The sequence below is a fragment of the Piliocolobus tephrosceles genome, chromosome 7 (genome assembly GCF_002776525.5).
Source record: "Piliocolobus tephrosceles isolate RC106 chromosome 7, ASM277652v3, whole genome shotgun sequence".
NCBI classification, from domain to species: Eukaryota; Metazoa; Chordata; class Mammalia; order Primates; family Cercopithecidae; genus Piliocolobus; species Piliocolobus tephrosceles.
Window position 1 is genome coordinate 126,861,841 of NC_045440.1, and position 18,639 is coordinate 126,880,479.

General features: G+C 40.8%; 1 protein-coding gene across 1 annotated transcript in view; it reads right to left on the bottom strand.

The window, feature by feature from the left end:
- Nucleotides 1–18,639, bottom strand: part of ATAD2 (ATPase family AAA domain containing 2) — a 78,148-nt gene that overhangs the window by 5,657 nt on the left and 53,852 nt on the right. Inside the window, exons 20-26 of the mRNA XM_023224399.1 lie at nucleotides 14,344–14,479; nucleotides 12,326–12,522; nucleotides 11,026–11,185; nucleotides 8,880–9,002; nucleotides 8,558–8,701; nucleotides 2,913–3,305; nucleotides 315–448 (exon numbers count right to left, since the gene is read on the bottom strand). Coding sequence (XP_023080167.1) covers nucleotides 315–448; nucleotides 2,913–3,305; nucleotides 8,558–8,701; nucleotides 8,880–9,002; nucleotides 11,026–11,185; nucleotides 12,326–12,522; nucleotides 14,344–14,479 — 1,287 coding nt within the window. The remainder of the gene's footprint in view (nucleotides 1–314; nucleotides 449–2,912; nucleotides 3,306–8,557; nucleotides 8,702–8,879; nucleotides 9,003–11,025; nucleotides 11,186–12,325; nucleotides 12,523–14,343; nucleotides 14,480–18,639) is intronic.

Sequence of the window (18,639 nt, forward strand, 5' to 3'; positions counted from 1 at the left end):
CCCAGCCTAATTTTTTATTTTTAGTAAAAACAGGGTTTCGCACTGTTGGCCAGGCTGGTCTTGAACTCCTGACCTCAGGTGATCTGCCCACCTTGGCCTCCCAAAATGCTGGGGTTACAGGCGTGAGCCACAGTGCCTGACCTATTCTTAATTTGGAACAGGGGAAGGAGAAGAACAGTAAAGGGAAGCTTGGAGGAAAAAACGTTTTACTTTTTCATGTAAATCCCATGTAGCCAGAATGCTACTAGTCACAAGCCAGTGTTTGGGGATTACTAATCTGCAGAGTAAAAGCATTATGATTTCAATTTACATACTTTTAATTGCTCATGATCCACAACAAGTGAAGGTGTCGGCTGAGAAAGAATTGCCAAAGCCTTTTCAACACTGATGAGCTGCTGCTGTTCTACCTGGGAACGTCTAGCTCGAGTCATTCGCAGAACACACATTTCTAGAATGAAAAATCAAGTAATTATTATTTGGTCCATACATATGATGCCTAAAATAAATAATAATAATAGGCAGATTAAACAGGGCATGTTTACTAAGGATATAAACAGCAATTCTGGCTTATTAACTCGTTCTGTCGTAAGATTGAGATACCGCCACTCATACACTCAAAAATTAAGGACAGTTTGAGACGTGTGTTTCATACTGAGTATTTGAAGGGGATTCTCAACAGGCTAGAATGTCTTCTACTTGGGCACAAGAGACATAGAACTGAAAAGCTAGAAGGGACCTCAATAATCTAGAACAGGGGTTGTAAAATACCATCCATGGTCAAAATCTGGCCTATCACTGTAAATTAAGTTTTATTAGAACACAGCCTGCCAGTAATTCCAGCACTTTGGGAGGCCAAGGCAGGTGAATCCCTTGAGTCCAGGAGTTCAAGACCAGCCTGGGCAACATGGAAAAACCCCGTCTCATAAGAAAAAAAAATAGCTGTGCATGGTGGTACATGCCTATAGTCCCAGCTGCTTGGGAGGCTGAGGTTGGAGGATTGTTTGAGCCCAAGAGGCAGAAGTTGCAGTGAGCAGAGATCATGCCACTGAAATCCAGCCTGGATGACAGAGGAAGACTCTGTCTCAAAACAAACCAACCAACCCAGCCACATCAATTTTATCTACTGTCAATGTAGTTTTCCCAGCAGGGTTGAGTAGTTGTCACAGAGACCAAGATTGTATGGGCCCCTGTGTAGGCTAAAGTATTTAACTATCTGGTATTTGGTTCTTTAAATAAGAAGTCTGCTGATCCATGACTTAGACCAATACACTCAATGATAAATGAGAAAAATAAGGCTAGGAGAGGTGAAGAGACTTTTCTTTCTTTCTTTCTTTCTTTTTTTGAGATGGAGTCTTTTTGTCACCCAGGTTGGAGTGCAGTGGCATGATCTCGGCTCACTGCAACCTCCACCTCCGCCTCCCGGGTTCAAGCGATTCTCCTGCCTCAGCCTCCGGTGCAGGTGGAACTACAGGCGTGTACTACCACGCCCAGCTAATTTTTGTATTTTTAGTAGAGACGGGGTTTCACCATATTGGCCAGGCTGGTCTCGAACTCCTGACCTCGTGATCCACCCACCTCAGCCTCCCAAAGGGCTGGGATTACAGGCATGAGCTACCGTGCCCGGCTGTGAAGATACTTTTCTAAGGATATACGTCTAATTGTTGTGAGAGCCAGGATAAGAACCCAGATTTCTTGATATCTAAGCAAGTACCTGTACCACTAAATAGTATTCTTGTTAAAAAGAAAACGATATAAGTAAAATAAAGCAAATCTGATTCAAACCAAAACATATTATACAGCCAGAAGATTAACATTTAAAATATTCACACTAGAAAGTATATCCGAGACTACTATTGCTAATTACTCAAATACACTTAGAACTCATGTCAAAGAAGCCCTTGCAAAAGGCTTCCATTCAGTGTATCAGTCACTGGAGAAAAAAAAAAAGTCCATTAACTTAGTCAATGCTTATTTTTGACCAAAATAAATTTTTGGCCCCACTATCCACTATTTTGCTTTGTATGTTTTTTTTTTTTTTTTTTGAGATGGAGTCTCACTCTGTGGCCCAGGTTGGAGTGCAGTGGCCGGATCTCAGCTCACTGCAAGCTCCGCCTCCCGGGTTTACGCCTCCAGAGTAACTGGGACTACAGGCGCCCGCCACCGCGCCCGGCTAGTTTTTTTGTATTTTTTAGTAGAGACGGGGTTTCACCGTGTTACCCAGGATGCTCTCGATCTCCTGACCTCGTGATCCACCCGTCTTGGCCTCCCAAAGTGCTGGGATTACAGGCTTGAGCCACCGCGCCCGGCCTGCTTTATATGATTAAATAATGTTTGGCTTTTCTAAAATCCAAACAAACCTACTGTCAAGGGTTCCAGAAGATTCAAATGAGGACAATTCTAAATAGAAAATTTGCGGAGCAGGATCCGTGGAATAAATATAAAAAATCTTGAACTTAACCTACAATAAGGGATAGAAAAATGATCAGGGTGGGTAAGAGTTGTTCATGCCACTCAGCAAGAATCATAGCAGACTCTTATTTTGCTTAAAAATGAAAGGGTATCATATGCTTTAGTTTGTTACATTTAATCTTCAAAATATCTCATTACCAAGCAACTGTCTATCTGCCCCACTTTTGCAGATGAGCAAACAGACTAACAAGTTAAGTATCTTGCCAAAGGTCACAAGCTACTAAGTAGTGAATTGGAGGCTCAAATCTAGGTCTGTTTGATGCCACAGCTTGTAACTATCCTTACTAGCTCAATAGTAAACATACTGCTATTGTTTTCTAATTAACTAACATCTGCGCTCTGAAAGGCAAGCAAAAAGCAGTAAACTAAGATGCAATTTGTTGTTTAGAAACTTTGAAATATCTTTTAAAATTAGTAAATTATTTTAATTGAAAAAGATGTACCTTTTCCTTCATTTTCATCAGAACTATGTATTATCTGAGAGCTAGAAGCATCTCCATTGCAAGCAGTCTTCTCTCTCCTTAATTCTGTACATGCTGTAGTCTTCCTAGAGTCTTCAAGCTCATTCTCGATATTACAAGTATTTGAATTATTTCTCAATTCCAGTTTGTTTTCAGAGGCATTTTGCTGCTTTTCGTTTTCTTCCACTGAAGACTCTCCTGTGTTTCCGGTCTCATTATGATCTACACTTGTGTCTTGAGTTTCCTCTGTATCACTCTCAATTTTGTGATCCATGGCATTCTGGCTATCATCCTTTGCCTGTGAAATCCTCCTTCGCTTTCTTATGGTGCCTAAGTACCATTTTGACTTTTTGCGAATTTTCCTCTTCAACTGAGCTTCAAGAAATTTAAAGAAAAATGATGAAAGAACATTCAACCATTTTCTAAAATTCAAAGAGTGAAAAACCCAACCACAGTAGTTTTGTATGGTTAAAATACAGAAACAAGAATAGAGCATACTGTGAGAAGGTGGAGGAAGTGGGTAAGGCCCAGATCATAAAATGGTAAAAATTATTTTATCTTGAATACTTTTAATCTTGAATAATTTTAAGGAGGGTACTGACATGATCTGTCTGATGCATATTTTGCAAACATTACTTTGGCAGCAGTATGAAAAATGGACTGGAAGAAGGGCCAAACCTGAAATAGGCTACACTTATTGAGTGAGCATCTATCATATACTAGAAACTATCTTACTACATTGCCTAGACTGGAGTGCAATGGCTATACACAAGCATAGTCATGGCGCACTACAACCCTAAACTCCTGGGCTCAAGCGATCCTCCTACCTCAGCCACCTGAGTAGCTACAACTACAGGCGTATCCCACTGCATCAAGCATATACTAGGAATTCTTCTAAGTCCCTTATGTATGCTTGCTCATTAAAATTTCACTTTAACCCGGCCAGGCGTGGTGGCTCACGCCTGTAATCCCAGCACTTTGGGAGGCTGAGGCGGGCGGATCACGAGGTCAGATCAAGACCATCCTGGCTAACATGGTGAAACCCCATCGCTACTAAAAATACAAAAAAAATTTGCTGGGCATGGTAGCGGGCGCCTGTAGTCCCAGCTACTCGCAGGAGAATGGTGTGAACCCGGGAGGCGGAGCTTGCAGCGAGTCGAGATCATGTCACTGCACTCCAGCCTGGGCAACAGAGCAAGACTCTGTCTCAAAAACAAAAACAAAAACAAAAATTTCACTTTAACCCAATGAAGTTTGCTACCATTATCATCGTCAGTTTACAGATGAAGAAACTAAGGTACAGAGAGGTTAAATATTCTGTCTAGACTAGATGCAGTATAACCACACAGCAGAAGACCTGGAAAGAAGTGGTAAAACTTTTAGGTAGTAGAAATGACAAAGGACAATGAAAGATTACCTTTCTCCCCAGTCGTTTTTTTCCTTTACTTCTTTCTTTCTTTTTTTGAGACGGGGTCTTGCTCTGTCACCCAGGCTGGAGTGCTGTGGCATAATCAATAGCTCACTGCAGCCTTGAACTCCTGGGCTTAAGCAATCATCCTGCCTCAGTCTCCCAAGAAGGTAGGGCTACAAATGTGTGCCACCATGCCTGGCTAGTGTTTTGTTTGTTTGGCTTTTTAGAGATGGGGTCTTGCTCTGCTGTCCAGGCTGGCCTTAAACTCCTTGCCTCAAGCAATCCTACCATCTTGGCCTCCCAAAGTGCTGGGATTGCAGACACGAGCCACAGTGCCTGGCCTCTGTCCAGTGATTTTCTTAATGGTGTCTGGGAGCTTGTCTGCTGCCTCTTGGTTGTCAGAAGCTGCTTCTCTCGTTATCTTGATTTCTTTTTTTTTTTTTTGAGATGGAGTCTCACTCTGTCCCCCAGGCTGGAGTGCTGTGGCGCAATCTCGGCTCACTGCAAGCTCCAGCTCCCGGGTTCACGCCATTCTTCTGCCTCAGCCTCCCAAGTAGCTGTACTATAGGTGCCCACCACCATGCCTGGCTAATTTTTTGTATTTTTAGTAGTGATGGGGTTTCACCGTGTTAGCCAGGATGGTCTTGATCACCTGACCTCGTGATTCGCCCACCCTGGCCTCCCAAACTGCTGGGATTACAGGCGTGAGCCACCGCGCCTGGCCCTATCTTGATATTTTTAAAGCCAGACCTTTCTAAAATTATCAAACCATCTTTTGCTGGCATTAAATTCCTTCTGCTTTGCCATATAATGACTTCATTTTTTCTAGAATTGTATTAGAATCTACAGGTATGCCTTTCTTATAGCAATCTTGCATCCGGATAAAAGCTGCATTTTCAATATCAGACAAAAGGTATTTCACAAAAAGTACAAAGTTTTTGCATCTGCTAGTGTAGCTGCAACAACAGCTTCACAAATTTTCTTCTTTTCTTTCTTTATTTTTTGAGACAGTCTTGCTCTATTGCCCAGGCTGGAAGGCAGTGGTGTGATCTCGGCTCACTGCAACCTCCGCCCCGCCGGGTTCAAGCAATTCTCTTGCCTCAGTCCCCCGAGGAGCTGAGATTACAGGAGGAGCTGGGATTACAACAGGTGCGCACCACCATGCCCAGTTAGTTGTTGTATTTTTAGTAGTGACGGGGTTTCACCATGTTGGTCAGGCTGGTCTTGAGCTCCTGACCTCAGGCGATCTGCCCACCTTGACCTCCCAAAGTGCTGGGATTACACGTGTGAGCCACTGCACACATTATTCTTTTCTTTCTTTTGAGACAAGGGTCTCGCTTCGTTAGCCAGGCTGCAGTGCAGTGATGCAATCTGGCTCACTGCAAACTCCACCTCCTGGGTTCAAGTGATTCTTGTGCCTCAGCCTCCCTAGTGGCTGGGATTACAGGCACTCTCTACCACACCTGGCTAATTTTTAAAATTTGTAGTAGAGACGGGGTTTCATCATGTTGACCAGGCTTGTTTCAAATTCTTGACCTCAAGTGATCCACCCACCTCAGCCTCCCAAAGTGCTGGGTTTACAGGCGTGAGCCACCATGCCTGGCTCTTTATTATTATTATTGTTGTTTTCAATGGTCCTTACACTGGATTCATTTGTCTTGAAAGGGCAGGATACTAGAGCTGCAGACCTCAATCTATGGCACGTATCAAGCAATTCAACTTCATCTTAGAAAGTTATGACTTTCTCTGCTTCTTGGGAGCACTTCCAGCATTACTAGTGGCACTTCCTATGTGTCCTATGGTGTTACTCAAGGTTTTTTGTACTATGCTAAACACAATAAAAAATACTTGAGAACTGCAAATCACTTTCTACTGCAATAAGCAATTTACTGGAGAGGCCAACTGCTCACCACATCACACATCGTTTTAAGCAGATATTCACAAAACTTGAGCTCACCACAACAGCAACAGGAGGTGGCTCCGAAATTATGTAGTACAGTTATGTACTACAGTTAATTTTATGCAGTTATGATTTATTTATCTCTTATTTTTTTGAGACGGAGTCTCGCTCTGTTGCTCAGGCAGGAGTGCAGTGGTGTGATCTCAGCTCACTGCAAGCTCCGCCTCCCGGGTTCACGCCATTCTCCTGCCTCAGCCTCCCAAGTAGCTGGGACTACAGGCGCCCGCCACCATGCCCAGCTAATTTTTTGGATTTTTAGTAGAGACGGGGTTTCACTGTATTAGCCAGGGTGGTCTTGATCTCCTGACCTCGTGATCTGCCTGCCTTGGCCTCCCAAAGTGCTGGGATTACAGGCGTGAGCCACTGCCCCTGACCTAGTTGTCATTTAATACTGAATCTTTACATTTGTTTACATTTCTCTTGACCGCAAATGGTGCTATGTACGATCTGTGTTTGTGTGTTAAGTTTTGATAAATCTTAACTTTTAAAAATAGACTTGTGTATATTTTATAGTGGTAAGTGATAAAATTGACTACTGTCTATACATATTGTATGCATCTGTGACATATCTAATTTTTTCACTATTTCTAGGCTATGCAATTCAATCTGCAAGATTTTTCAAACTGTTGCAAAGTCCAAAAAAATTTCCAAGATATTTATTGAAAAAAATCCACACATATGTGGACCTGTGCACCTCAAACTCGTATTATTCAAGGGTCAATTGTACTCAGAACATAAACATGAAATGAATATCCACAAACAGAAGAAACTCACATAATCGGCACCCAGATTGAGAAACAGAATATATACTAACATTCCAAATCTATTTGGAATGTTATTCTAATTCTAGTCATAATGTCCTAAAAGGTAAACAGTATCCTGATTTATAACAGCATGGATTAGTTTTGTCCATTTTTGACTTCATACATAAATTTTATGTCACATGTGAATGTATCTAGGATTCACTCAACATTGGGAGGTTCATCTATGCTGTTGTATGTAGTTAACGTTTAAGGATTCTCATTGTATAATAATTCATATCTTTCCATTCTACTGGTAATGGGCATTTGAGCTACTCCCAGTGTTGAACCATGACTTTTAATAGCAAAACTGCAACCACTTTTGTACCAACCTAATATTATGAGTACTGCTTCTCTGAATATTCTTGTACATGTTTTTTGGTGGATACAAAATATGTAATCCTGTTGGGTAATCTATCAAACGATTGCTTTAAGGGAGCCAATCTCCATGTAATTAATTTCCACACATATATATTCTTGCTTAAAGTTGATTTGACTGTCAGCATTCTGGTACTGAAGGCCTCTTGCTATTTTCTTCTCTTATCTTTCCTTTCCCAGCTGCCTCCTCCCATTTCTTCAAAAGAAGGGTTTACTCTTTCTCTATCTCATATCAGTTACCCGAGGATGGACAAACTTGCAATAGAAGGTTCTAACCCCAGCAAACACCGCTAACCCTAACCTTAACACGCATACAGAGATCTAAAAAGGTAGTGAGGAATGGCCGGGCGCGGTGGCTCACGCCTGTAATCCAAGCACTTTGGGAGGCTGAGGCAGGCAGATCATGAGATCAGGAGATCGAGACAATCCTGGCTAACATGTTGAAAACCCATCTAAAAAAAAAAAAAAATCAGCCAGGCTTGGTGGCAGGCACCTATAGTCGCAGCTACTTGGGAGGCTGAGGCAGGAACCCGGGACGCAGCGGTTGCAGTGAGCCGAGATTGCGCCACCGCACTCCAGCCTGAGTGACAGAGCGAGACTCTGTCTCAAAAAAAAAAAAAAAAAAAAAAAAGTAGTGAGGAATTACAGTGCCAAAATCTGGGAAAACAAATGAATAACAGAGGCTAAGAAGCTGAGCAGAGTCTGACAATGGGGCTTAAAGAACAAAAATTGGAATTAAAAGTCTGCCAAGGAAGGCAGGCCTCAGAAAACCCTACAGGCTTTGAATTGGTAATCTCTGGAGTTACCTCTTAAGAATAAGGGAGAGTAGGAAATAGACCAGAATTTACAGACATCAGTTTCAAATCCAGTCAGTCCACAATTAGATGGTGACTTTTGGGTTACAAGTGGTACATTATAAACTTGGATTTATTTCAAGAATGCAAAGTTGTCTTAATAGTAAGAAAATCAATGTAATTCATTGCTTTAACACAAATAAAGGAAAATAAGGGAGAAAGTGAATGGCATTAGTAAATAATAAAGTTATAATTTCATAAATGAAAACTACTCGAGTACTTACCAGGAGTGCTGCAAGCCATGGGAGTACTTGGTGTCTTTAGCTTTTCATTCTGCTCTGGGTCTGATCTTTTGTCACCAGCAAGAGTGGAATTTTGCTTTGGCATTACATGGTAGTAAGACGGGGCATATTTGGAGGAGCTACAACCTTATAAATAGATATGTGGGATGTCAAAAGGATTTCCAGATTTCAAAATTACATGAAGGATTAACTAAAAGTACAAAATACATCTGAAGCATCCTTTTCAGATGCTTCTGAAATTCATATATTCTGAAATTCATTCATAATATTAGGTTGGTACAAATCAACCAAATCACTTTCCTACCTCTTTTCTTTCTAGATTCCTGAATTTCTTCACAGAGCTGCTCAAAGTCTTCATCAAGTTCTTCTTTAATTATGGCATAGGCAGTATCTCTTAAAGCACATGCTCTATGCCTAATAAGACGATCTATGAAGTGAATAAAAATTAAAATTTTTAATTTCCCCCTTTCAATAATATAACAAAAATAAACTCAGCACATTGGGCTAAGATAGTAGTAGCTCTTACAATTCCTTTTTGTCCTATTCTGTTTCTGGTGCTAATCTAATGTTCTGGACATCTGATTCAATACGGCAGACTAAACCCAAACAATTTTACTGTCTGTCCTGTTTAGATCCCTTTGAAATATCAGAAAAAAAAAAAAAAATATCAATCAATAGCAAGAAATCAAACAATAACAAAAATTAAAAGAGAAGGCTATCAGTGTCATTAGTGAACAAGGAATGTGAAAGAATTTTGCAAGAGGTATATAGAGGTTGTTATTGCATTGACAAAGAAACTAGACAAAGACAATGAAAAAGCAACCCTCCACAGGAAACACTGGGAAAATCCTAAGCTCAGAGTATGAATACTACAAACTGGAATATGATTTGAGGCAGAAGACGGAATAAGTGAATGCAGGATTGCTTGAGCCACATCAATACTCCTCAAAGGCCATGAGTCTGCAAAATTCACTCCCAGGTTATACAGTATATTACACGCAGAATGTTGAAGTGGGCTTTCTAAAATGGCATTTGGGCCTGAAGAAAGTCAGGGCAAGGTCTAAGTAGTGATTCCTGAACCCAGCAGCATCAGTGTCACAGGGAAACTCACTGGAAATGCAAATTCTCAGGGTCCACACCTACAGAATCAGAAACCCTAGAGATGGGGTCCAGTGATCCGTATTTTATGAAGTCCTTTAGGAGACTGTGATGTCCACTAACATTTGACACCACTAGCCTGAAGTAATTTTAGACTGCCACAATAGACAGAAAGGGAGCAGCAGCAGCATGACTGTAATGCAACAGTGAAAGCCCTCTGCCTCCAGGGTACCTCGTTCCTTCTTCCTAGGTACAATGGAGTGTTCTCATCTTGTTAGTCTGTTTCCCAGTGGTTAACTCCAGAACTCTGAACTATAGGGATATGCCTAGGGAAGGTGAGCTAGAGGACTGGGAGGGAAAGAATAGTAAGCTTTTCAATTGTTGAAAACATTTTCAGTAGTTTCCTATACTAATCAATCTATCTAACAAGAACCACCAATTTAAAAACAGAAAGCCAATGTACTGGAGGGGAAATTAATACAGAAAACAACCATTTTAAAAATGTATCTTTTTATCCACTGGTGAGAGTTAAAGAACTCTGCATCCGTAAGAACAGGAAGCTATCAAAAAATTAAATAAGCACCCAAGAAAGAACATTTCTTGGAAATGGACAAACTGCAGAACAAACATATCATTAAAAATCCTTTATACATTTTCTTTTTAAAAATTTGTAAAAATTTAAGGGGTGCAAGTGTAATTCTGTTACAGGCACAGACTGCACATGAAGTCAGGGCTTTGGGGGTATCCACCACCCAAATAACATACATTGCACCCATTAAATTTTATATTAATAGAGAGGATAGGTGAGAGCAGAAGGGGTATATGCATAGAAAAAGGTCTGGAAAGATATCCTCAAACAGTGTCTGCCTTTGGAGAAAGGAAATGGGGGACTAGATTTTTTTTAATATTACTATTAGCAAGTCCTATATTATATTGCTTTTGTAATAAAAAGTATAATGGTCTTAACTAATAGAATATTTTAAAAACCATTTCATTACAGAGTGCCTACTTTTCCACTTTGAGGAAAAGCACTGATATGCAAAAATTTATACAAGCCATTTTGTGTCTCATTAGAGGATCTATCATTCAATTGTTAATAAACAGGGATTTGGGAATGAAAGAAACCTGCATTCCAATTCTCACTCTGCCCCTTCGTGGAAGTGTGACCTTGAGCAATGTTTTTCACCTTTCTAAACTTCATTTTTACCATTTGTAAAATGGGGATAAGGTTGTTGTGAGGATTAAATAGTATTTTGATTATGTTTATAATATAGCACCTGACACAAAAATCAACTCTAAATGTTAGCTGCCCCCCAACTCCACCCCCTGAAAAAAAATTCACTAATGCTCACCTCCAGGATCTCTATCTGGATTGTATTCTAAGGCATTACTACAGATTAGATCAATATCTCTCAAATAGTCTTTCACAGTCAGATACTTGTGTAGATCAATTTTGCTGATTACAGATGAAAGGTCCATTGGTTGCTTTATTACAGTGACATAATCAGGAACCTAAAATTCAAGCAAATGATCAAATCACAAAATTAACTCTAAACATAACATGTGAGTCAAGTTTCTCTGCCAGGCAATATAGGAGATAGAGAATAAATACGTAAGAGATTATGATAATATATTTAACATAAAACCTTTGACTTGATCTAAGGCTGTTATTGTTTTGTATTTGTTTCTTATCCTTGGGCAGCTGTATTCTCCACTAATTGTTTCTTATCCTTGGGCAGCTGTGTTCTCCAGTAACAGCCTATATTCTTTCCTCATCCAATTGCCACCCATCCTTCAGGGCAACTTAAGACCTGGCTCTCCAGGTCTCTTCCAACTGTGCAGGTCATAATAATATCATGCCTGTTATCCCCAGCACTTTGGGAGGCTGAAACAGGAAGATTGCTTGAGGCCAAGAGTTTGAGACTAGGCTGGGCAACATAGCAAGACCCTATCTCTACCAGGTTGCAGTGAAAGATGATTGTGTCACTGCACTCCAGCCTGGGCAACAGAGTGAGGCCCCAACCCTTACTACAAAAACAAAACAAAACAAAACAAAACAAAACAAAACAAAACACCAAAAAAAAAAAAAACCACACAAGAAAAAAAGGGCCGGGAATGGTGGCTCATGCCTGTCATCCCAGCACTTTCAGAAGCCGAGGCAGGTGGATCACCTGAGGTCAGGAGTTTGAGACCAGCCTCGCCAACATGGAGAAACTGTCTCTACTAAAAATACAAAAATTAGCTGGGCGTGGTGGCACACGCCTGTAGTCCCAGCTACTTGGGAGGCTGAGGCAGGAGAATTGCTTGAACCTGGTAGGTGGAAGCTGCAATGAGCCGAGATCGTGCCATTGCACTCTGGTCTGGGCAACAGGAGCAAAACTGTGTCTCAAAAAAATAAAAATAAAATAAGACATTCTCAATTACTTCTGGAGTGTTTAGGTTGGGGAGACAAAGTTAATTGTCTGTAGGAAAGGAAAATGTGTTACCCTGCTCTTAAAGTCTCCATGTGCTTAGGACACTAATCCGGTACATGTTTCCAAATAGATAAAACTAGTTCAGAGTATAGGCAGAACCACATAAACTCTTCAAATATCCTTTGATTGTGAAGCATTATAGCCTAGAATACACTTGATCCAAAGATTAAATTAATACCTCATCAGGGTCAACAGGCTTAGTAAACACTCGGAATCGTTTATCAATAGCAAGCCTATGTGTAACATTTCTTAAGAAAATCCTCAGTTCTCTAAATGTATCTTCTTCTTGTTCTTCTAGTTGTTTCACTTCTTCTGCTGTCAGCGATCTTGGCTCAGGTGGTGGTGCTACTGGGAGTACCTCCAAAGCCTGCAAAACTTCACATGAATGGAAGAGTTTAGTTATTGCTCCTCCATAACCCTGAGGGTTAACAAGTGATTTAGTGAAAACAGAGTCAGGATTTGAGGGATTATCTTCCTTACATATGCAAGGAATCCAAAGATTTGGAATATAAAAGTACTACCATAATCTCTAACCCTACATCCCCTCTAGAAATCATTAGCCCACTTTATAATTTGGAATGCTAATTCCTACAAGTCATTACCTCTGTTCCATTTTAAGATAATTTAAGAGGCGGCCAGGCGCAGTGGCTTACACCTGTAATCCCATTACTTTGGGAGCCCGAGGTGGGAGGATCACGAGGTCAGGAGATCGAGACCATCCTGGCTAACACAGTGGAACCCTGTCTCTATTAAAAACACAAAAAATTAGCCGGGCCTCGTGGCATGCGCCTGTAGTCCCAGCTACTCAGGAGGTTGAGGCAGGAGAATGGCATGAACCCGGGAGGCAGAGCTTGCAGTGAGCCAAGATCGTGCCACTGCACTACAGCCTGGGTGACAGAGAGGGACTCCGTCTCAAACAAACAAACAAACAAACAAACAAACAAACAAACAAACAAACACACATCCAGATAATTTAAGAGGTTATTAAACTTCGAAATTGCATTATTTCCAGGACAAAAATATTCTAACTATAAAAAAGCCTTCTTTACTAGTTTTGAACTAATGAAAATGAGTAATATGTTTCAAATATAACAAAAAGTTATTTTGTTTAAATAGATATCCAATGAGTACTCAGGATAAAAAAAGGATTATTACAGTCCTGCCACAATGAGCTGACAATCTACTAACGGAGTAAGAGGCATAATTATATAATCGTAAAGCCATATTAGTAGTATTTTAAAAGTATGATGGGTCATAAAGGCAGAAGCAATTCATTTTGCCCATATAAGTTAAGAAAGGCTTCATAATAAAGAATAAATGAAGTATACTAAAAGGACAAGTATTTAGCCAGGCATGGTGGCATGAGCCTGTAGTCCTAGCTACTTGGGAGGCTGAGGTGGGAGTAAGCTTGAGCCCAGGAGGTTGAGGCTGCAGTGAGCCTCGATCATGCCCCTTCACTCCAGTGGGTGACACAGACCCTGTCTCAAAAAATAAAAATAAAATAATAAGTAGTTCTTTAGACAGAGATGAGGGATAGAGATAGAAGCTTTACTAACAAGAGAGCAAGAATTAATAAAATAGTGAAAAGGTAAAATTATGTTACATATGGTTTAAAGATAGTGTTTTATAAGAAAAAATGTGGGGGTGGAGGGCTGAGCAGAACACAAGTGCTCAAAATGAGCTTAGAAAGATAGATTGGGGGGGTCAGGTGTGGTGGCTCGCGCCTGTAATCCCAGCACTTTGGGAGGCTGAGGCGGGTGGATCACGAGGTCAGGAAATTGAGACCACGGTGAAACCCTGTCTCTACTAAAAATACAAAAATTTATCCGGGCATGGTGGTGGGCGCCTGTAGTCCCAGCTACTCAGGAGGCTGAGGCAGGAGAATGGCGTGAACTCAGGAGGGGGAGCTTGCAGTGAGCCGAGATGGTGCCACTGCACTCCAACCTGGCCAACAGAGCAAGACTCCATCTCAAAAAAAAAAAGAAAGAAAGATTGGGGCTATACTATGAAATACCTGTGTACCTTAAGACCTTCAGTCTATTTTAATGGGAAACAAAGAGAGTTTTAAGCAGCAGATGCATCAACCTCCTGACTCAGGTTTTGAACTTGTGTTATCAGACACATGTCAATGTCATTAACTATTTCATTCCCATTTTCTCAAAATTATTAAATATTAACTTTGATATAGAAACTAACCTGCTTTCTTTTTTGATATAGGAGGCTTAGCAGCTTGTTTTAGAATTAAATCTTCAAAAAATTTTGTCCGTTCTTCTTTACCCGGTAACTGGACATTAAAAATCTCTCCATAATCACGGATAAACAACTCTTGCACCTTAAAAAAGAAAACAAATGCAATATATATCATATATACAGATGATCCCCAACTTACAATGGTTCAATTTATGATTTTTAGACTTTTCAACAGCATGAAAGTGATATGTATTCAGTATGTCCCTCCACTTACAATTGGGTTATGTCCAAAAAACCCATCATATGTCAAGGAGCATCTGTACAGTATATACACAGATGTATGCAGTATATATACACACATGCATATGAAATGCATGTGTTGGCCGGGTGCGGTGGCTCAAGCCTGTAATCCCAGCACTTTGGGAGGCCGAGACAGGCGGATCACGAGGTCAGGAGATCGAGACCATCTTGGCTAATAGTGAAACCCTGTCTACTAAAAAATACAAAAAACTAGCTGGGCGAGGTGGCGGGCGCCTGTAGTCCCACCTACTCGGGAGGCTGAGGCAGGAGAATGGTGTAAACCCGGGAGGCGGAGCTTGCAGTGATCTGAGATCTGGCCACTGCACTCTAGCCTGGGCGACATAGCAAGACTCCATCTCAAAAAAAAAAAAAAAAAAAAAATACATGTGTCAGTCATTTAATACAATAGCAGGTTATTATACACATATTTTTAATGACAAGCTAAATTGTATATTTTTTAAACAAGTCTTTAAAGAATGTTAGATTTATGTATAAACCATGTTTACAAGAGATTAAGGAACTAAAATTCATGAGAACTCAAGAATCCAAACTATAATTAATACAGGAACTAACTTGATATTTTACTTTTTTCATTCTTTTAAGAGACAAGGTCTCGCTCTGTCACTCAGGCTGATTGCACTGGTACAATCGTAGCTCACTGCAACCTCAAACTGGGCTCAAGCAGTCCTCTTGTCACAGCCTCCTGAGTAGCTGAGACTATAAGCACGCACCGCCATACTCAGCTAATTTTTAAACTTTTTGTAGAGATAGGGTCTCCTTGTGTTGCCCAGGTTGATCCCAAATTCCTGGGCGTAAGTGATCCTCCTGCCCTGGCCTCCCAAAGTGCTAGGATTACACGCATATGCCACTGTGCCTGGCCCTGATACTTAAAAGGTCTGCTGAGATCAATTAATTCATTTTCCCAACCCCAAATGAGATGCGATATAAGAAAGAGCAGTTGTTCAAAAAGAAAAAGCAAGCAAACAAACAAAAACCAAAATAAAGGCCAGAAGTTAAGTGTGGGCTACCAGAGAGATTTTGGAAACTCAGTGGACTGCTGGTAAGAATGTAAAATAGTATAGCTGCTGTGGAAAACAATTTGGTGGTTTCTCAAAGTTTAAACACAGAATTAGTATACGATGTGGCAATTCCCCTTCTAGGTATATCAAAGAAAACTGAAAACAAAAACTCAAACGAGTATTTGTACTCCAGTAATCATAGCAGCTTTATTCACAAACGTCAGGAGGTGAAGATGACCCAAATGTCTGTCACCAGATGAATGGATACAAAATGTGGTGTATACATACAATGGAAAAGTATTCACCCTAAAAAGGAATAAAATTTGGACACAAGATACAACATGGATGAACCTTAAAAACATTACACTAAACAAGATACAAAAGTCAAATATATATTCAAATTATGAGGTACCTAGAATAAATAATTCACAGAGACAAATTATAACAGAAGTTACCAAGGGCTGTGGGGAGACAGAAAGGGGGAATTACCATTAATAGGTACAGAGTTTCTGCTTGGGATAACAAGAAAGATCTGGATAGTGGTGATGGTTACCCAACATTGTAAATGTACTTAATGCGACTATATTACATGCTTAAAAAAATTGTTGATAAGTCCTTTTTTTTTCTTTCATTTGAGACAGGGTCTTACTCTGTCACCTAGGCTGGAGTGCAGTGGTGCAATCTCGACTCACTGCAGACTCCACCTCCCAGATTCAAGCGGTTCCCCCACTTCAGCCTCCCGAGTAGCTGGGACTATAGGCGCACACCACCACGCACATCTAATTTTTGTACTTTTTGGTCGAGATTGGGTTTCACCAGGTTGGCCAGGCTGGTCTTGAACTCTTGATCTCAAGTGATCGGTCCACCTCAGGCTCCCAGTTTTGTCATGTATATTTTACATGTGTAAGCTAAAAAGTAGACTAGAAGATACTAGAGGCTGGGAAAGGTGGGGAAAAGAAGGAAATAGGGAAAGATTTGTTAAAGGATACAAAATTACAGTCAGGAGGAGTAAGTTCTTTTTTTTTTTTAGAGACAGAGTCTTGCTCTGTCACCCAGGCTGGAGTGCAGTGGCGCAATCTTGGCGGCTCACTGCAGCCTCTGCCTCCTGAGTTCAAGCAATTCTCCTGCCTCAGCCTCCCGAGTAGCTGGGATTACAGATGCTTGCCATCATGTCCGGCAATATTTTTTTTTTTGTATTTTTAGTAGAGACAGGGCTTCACTATGTTGGCCAGGTTGGTCTCAAAGTCCTGACCTCACGTGATCTGCCTGCTTTGGTCTCCGAAAGTGCTGGGATTACAAGTGTGAGCACTGTAAGATGACTATAGTTAACAAGATTACATAGTTCTACGATGGGTGTGGTGGCTCATGCCTGTAATCTCAAGACTTTGGGAGGCCGAGTCAGGCGGATCTGAGGTTGGGAGTTCAAGATCAGCCTGAGCAACATGGAGAAACCCCTTCTCTACTAAAAATACAAAACTAAACCAGGCATGGTGGTGTGTGCCTGTAATTCCAGCTACTCAGGAGGCTGAGGCAGGAGAATCACTTGAACCTGGGAGGTGGAGGTTGTAGTGGGCTGAGATCGTGCTGCTGCACTCCAGCCTGGGTGACAGAGCGAGACTGTCTCAAAAACTAAAATAAAAATTATTCCAGTCAGGGGTTTATAAGCATAGTTTTGTAAACATCGCATGTTCAAAAATATCTATTTGTTCTCTCATGCAAATGCTAACTTGGGTGGACAGAAAATTATAGGTCAAAATTATTTTACTTCAGAACATTGAAAACATTGCTCCACTGTCTCCTTAGTGGTCATTGTTGCCAATGAGAAAATAGAAGCAATTTGACTTTCCTTCCTTTCTAGTATGCTTTTTCTTTTGGAACATTTTTGGATTTTTCTCTGTACCTTTGGCATTATTTAAGTGATGTTATTTATCATACTTGGAACACATGGGGCTTTTAAATCTTAAGAAGTCTCATAGTATTCTTTAACTGTACAAAATGTTCTACTGTGTGAATATTTTCTCCCTACACTTCTTATCTCCCATAAATCCCATGAGATCTTTATCTCCTCTATTTGTTTTAATCTTTTCCTCATACTTTTCAAGTCTTTGTACTTTTGTATCACATACTTAAGAATTACTGGTCTCATGATCTTCCACTTTGCTAATTTGCCTTTCATCTGGGTCTGCTCCCTTCTCAGCCTATAAAAAATTTTATTTCCTTTTTACAGGGGTTGTTTCATTTATAATGTCTCTAATTGGTTCTTTGTCACAGTTTGTGTTGGTGATACATGGATATTATTCATGAGGTTGTCCTTCCTCAAATGTTTATTTATAACTACGTGTTTGCCTTTTAAATCTGTTTGCCCATAGGTGCTATTTCTGTTTATTCTAGCTTCTCCCTCCAGTGACTATGAAAGCTAGTCTATACTGGAAGCAGAAATGTGCCTACAATTTGTCTTGTGGGCACAGGGGCTCCCCATTTCTCCTGATATCAGCAGCCATATATAAGGCTCTGTTACATTAGTCCTGGGGCACAACCACACTGCCCTAGCTGAGGACAAACCACCCTGCTGACTGCTGCTTGGTATAGGGACTAAAAGTGAAGAAAGTCAATTACCCCAGGGTTGTCCAAAGGCTGTTTTTGTTTTGTTTTGTTGTGAGACAGGGTCTTGCTCTGTCACCCAGGCTGGAGTGCAGTGGTACGATCTTGGCTCACTGCAACTTCTGCCTCCCGGGTTCAAGCGATCCTCATACCTCAGCTTCCCAAGTACCTGGGACTACAGGTGTGCACCACTATGCCTGGCTAATTTTCATATTTTTAGTAGAGATGGGGTTTCTCCATGTTGGCCAGGCTGGACTCAAACTCCTGACCTCAAGTGATCTGCCCGCCTCAGCTTCCTGAAGTGCTGGGATTAGAGGTGTGAGCCACCACGCCCGGCTCAAAGGTTCTTTCAACTCCTTCACAGAACTGATCCTCAGCTAGA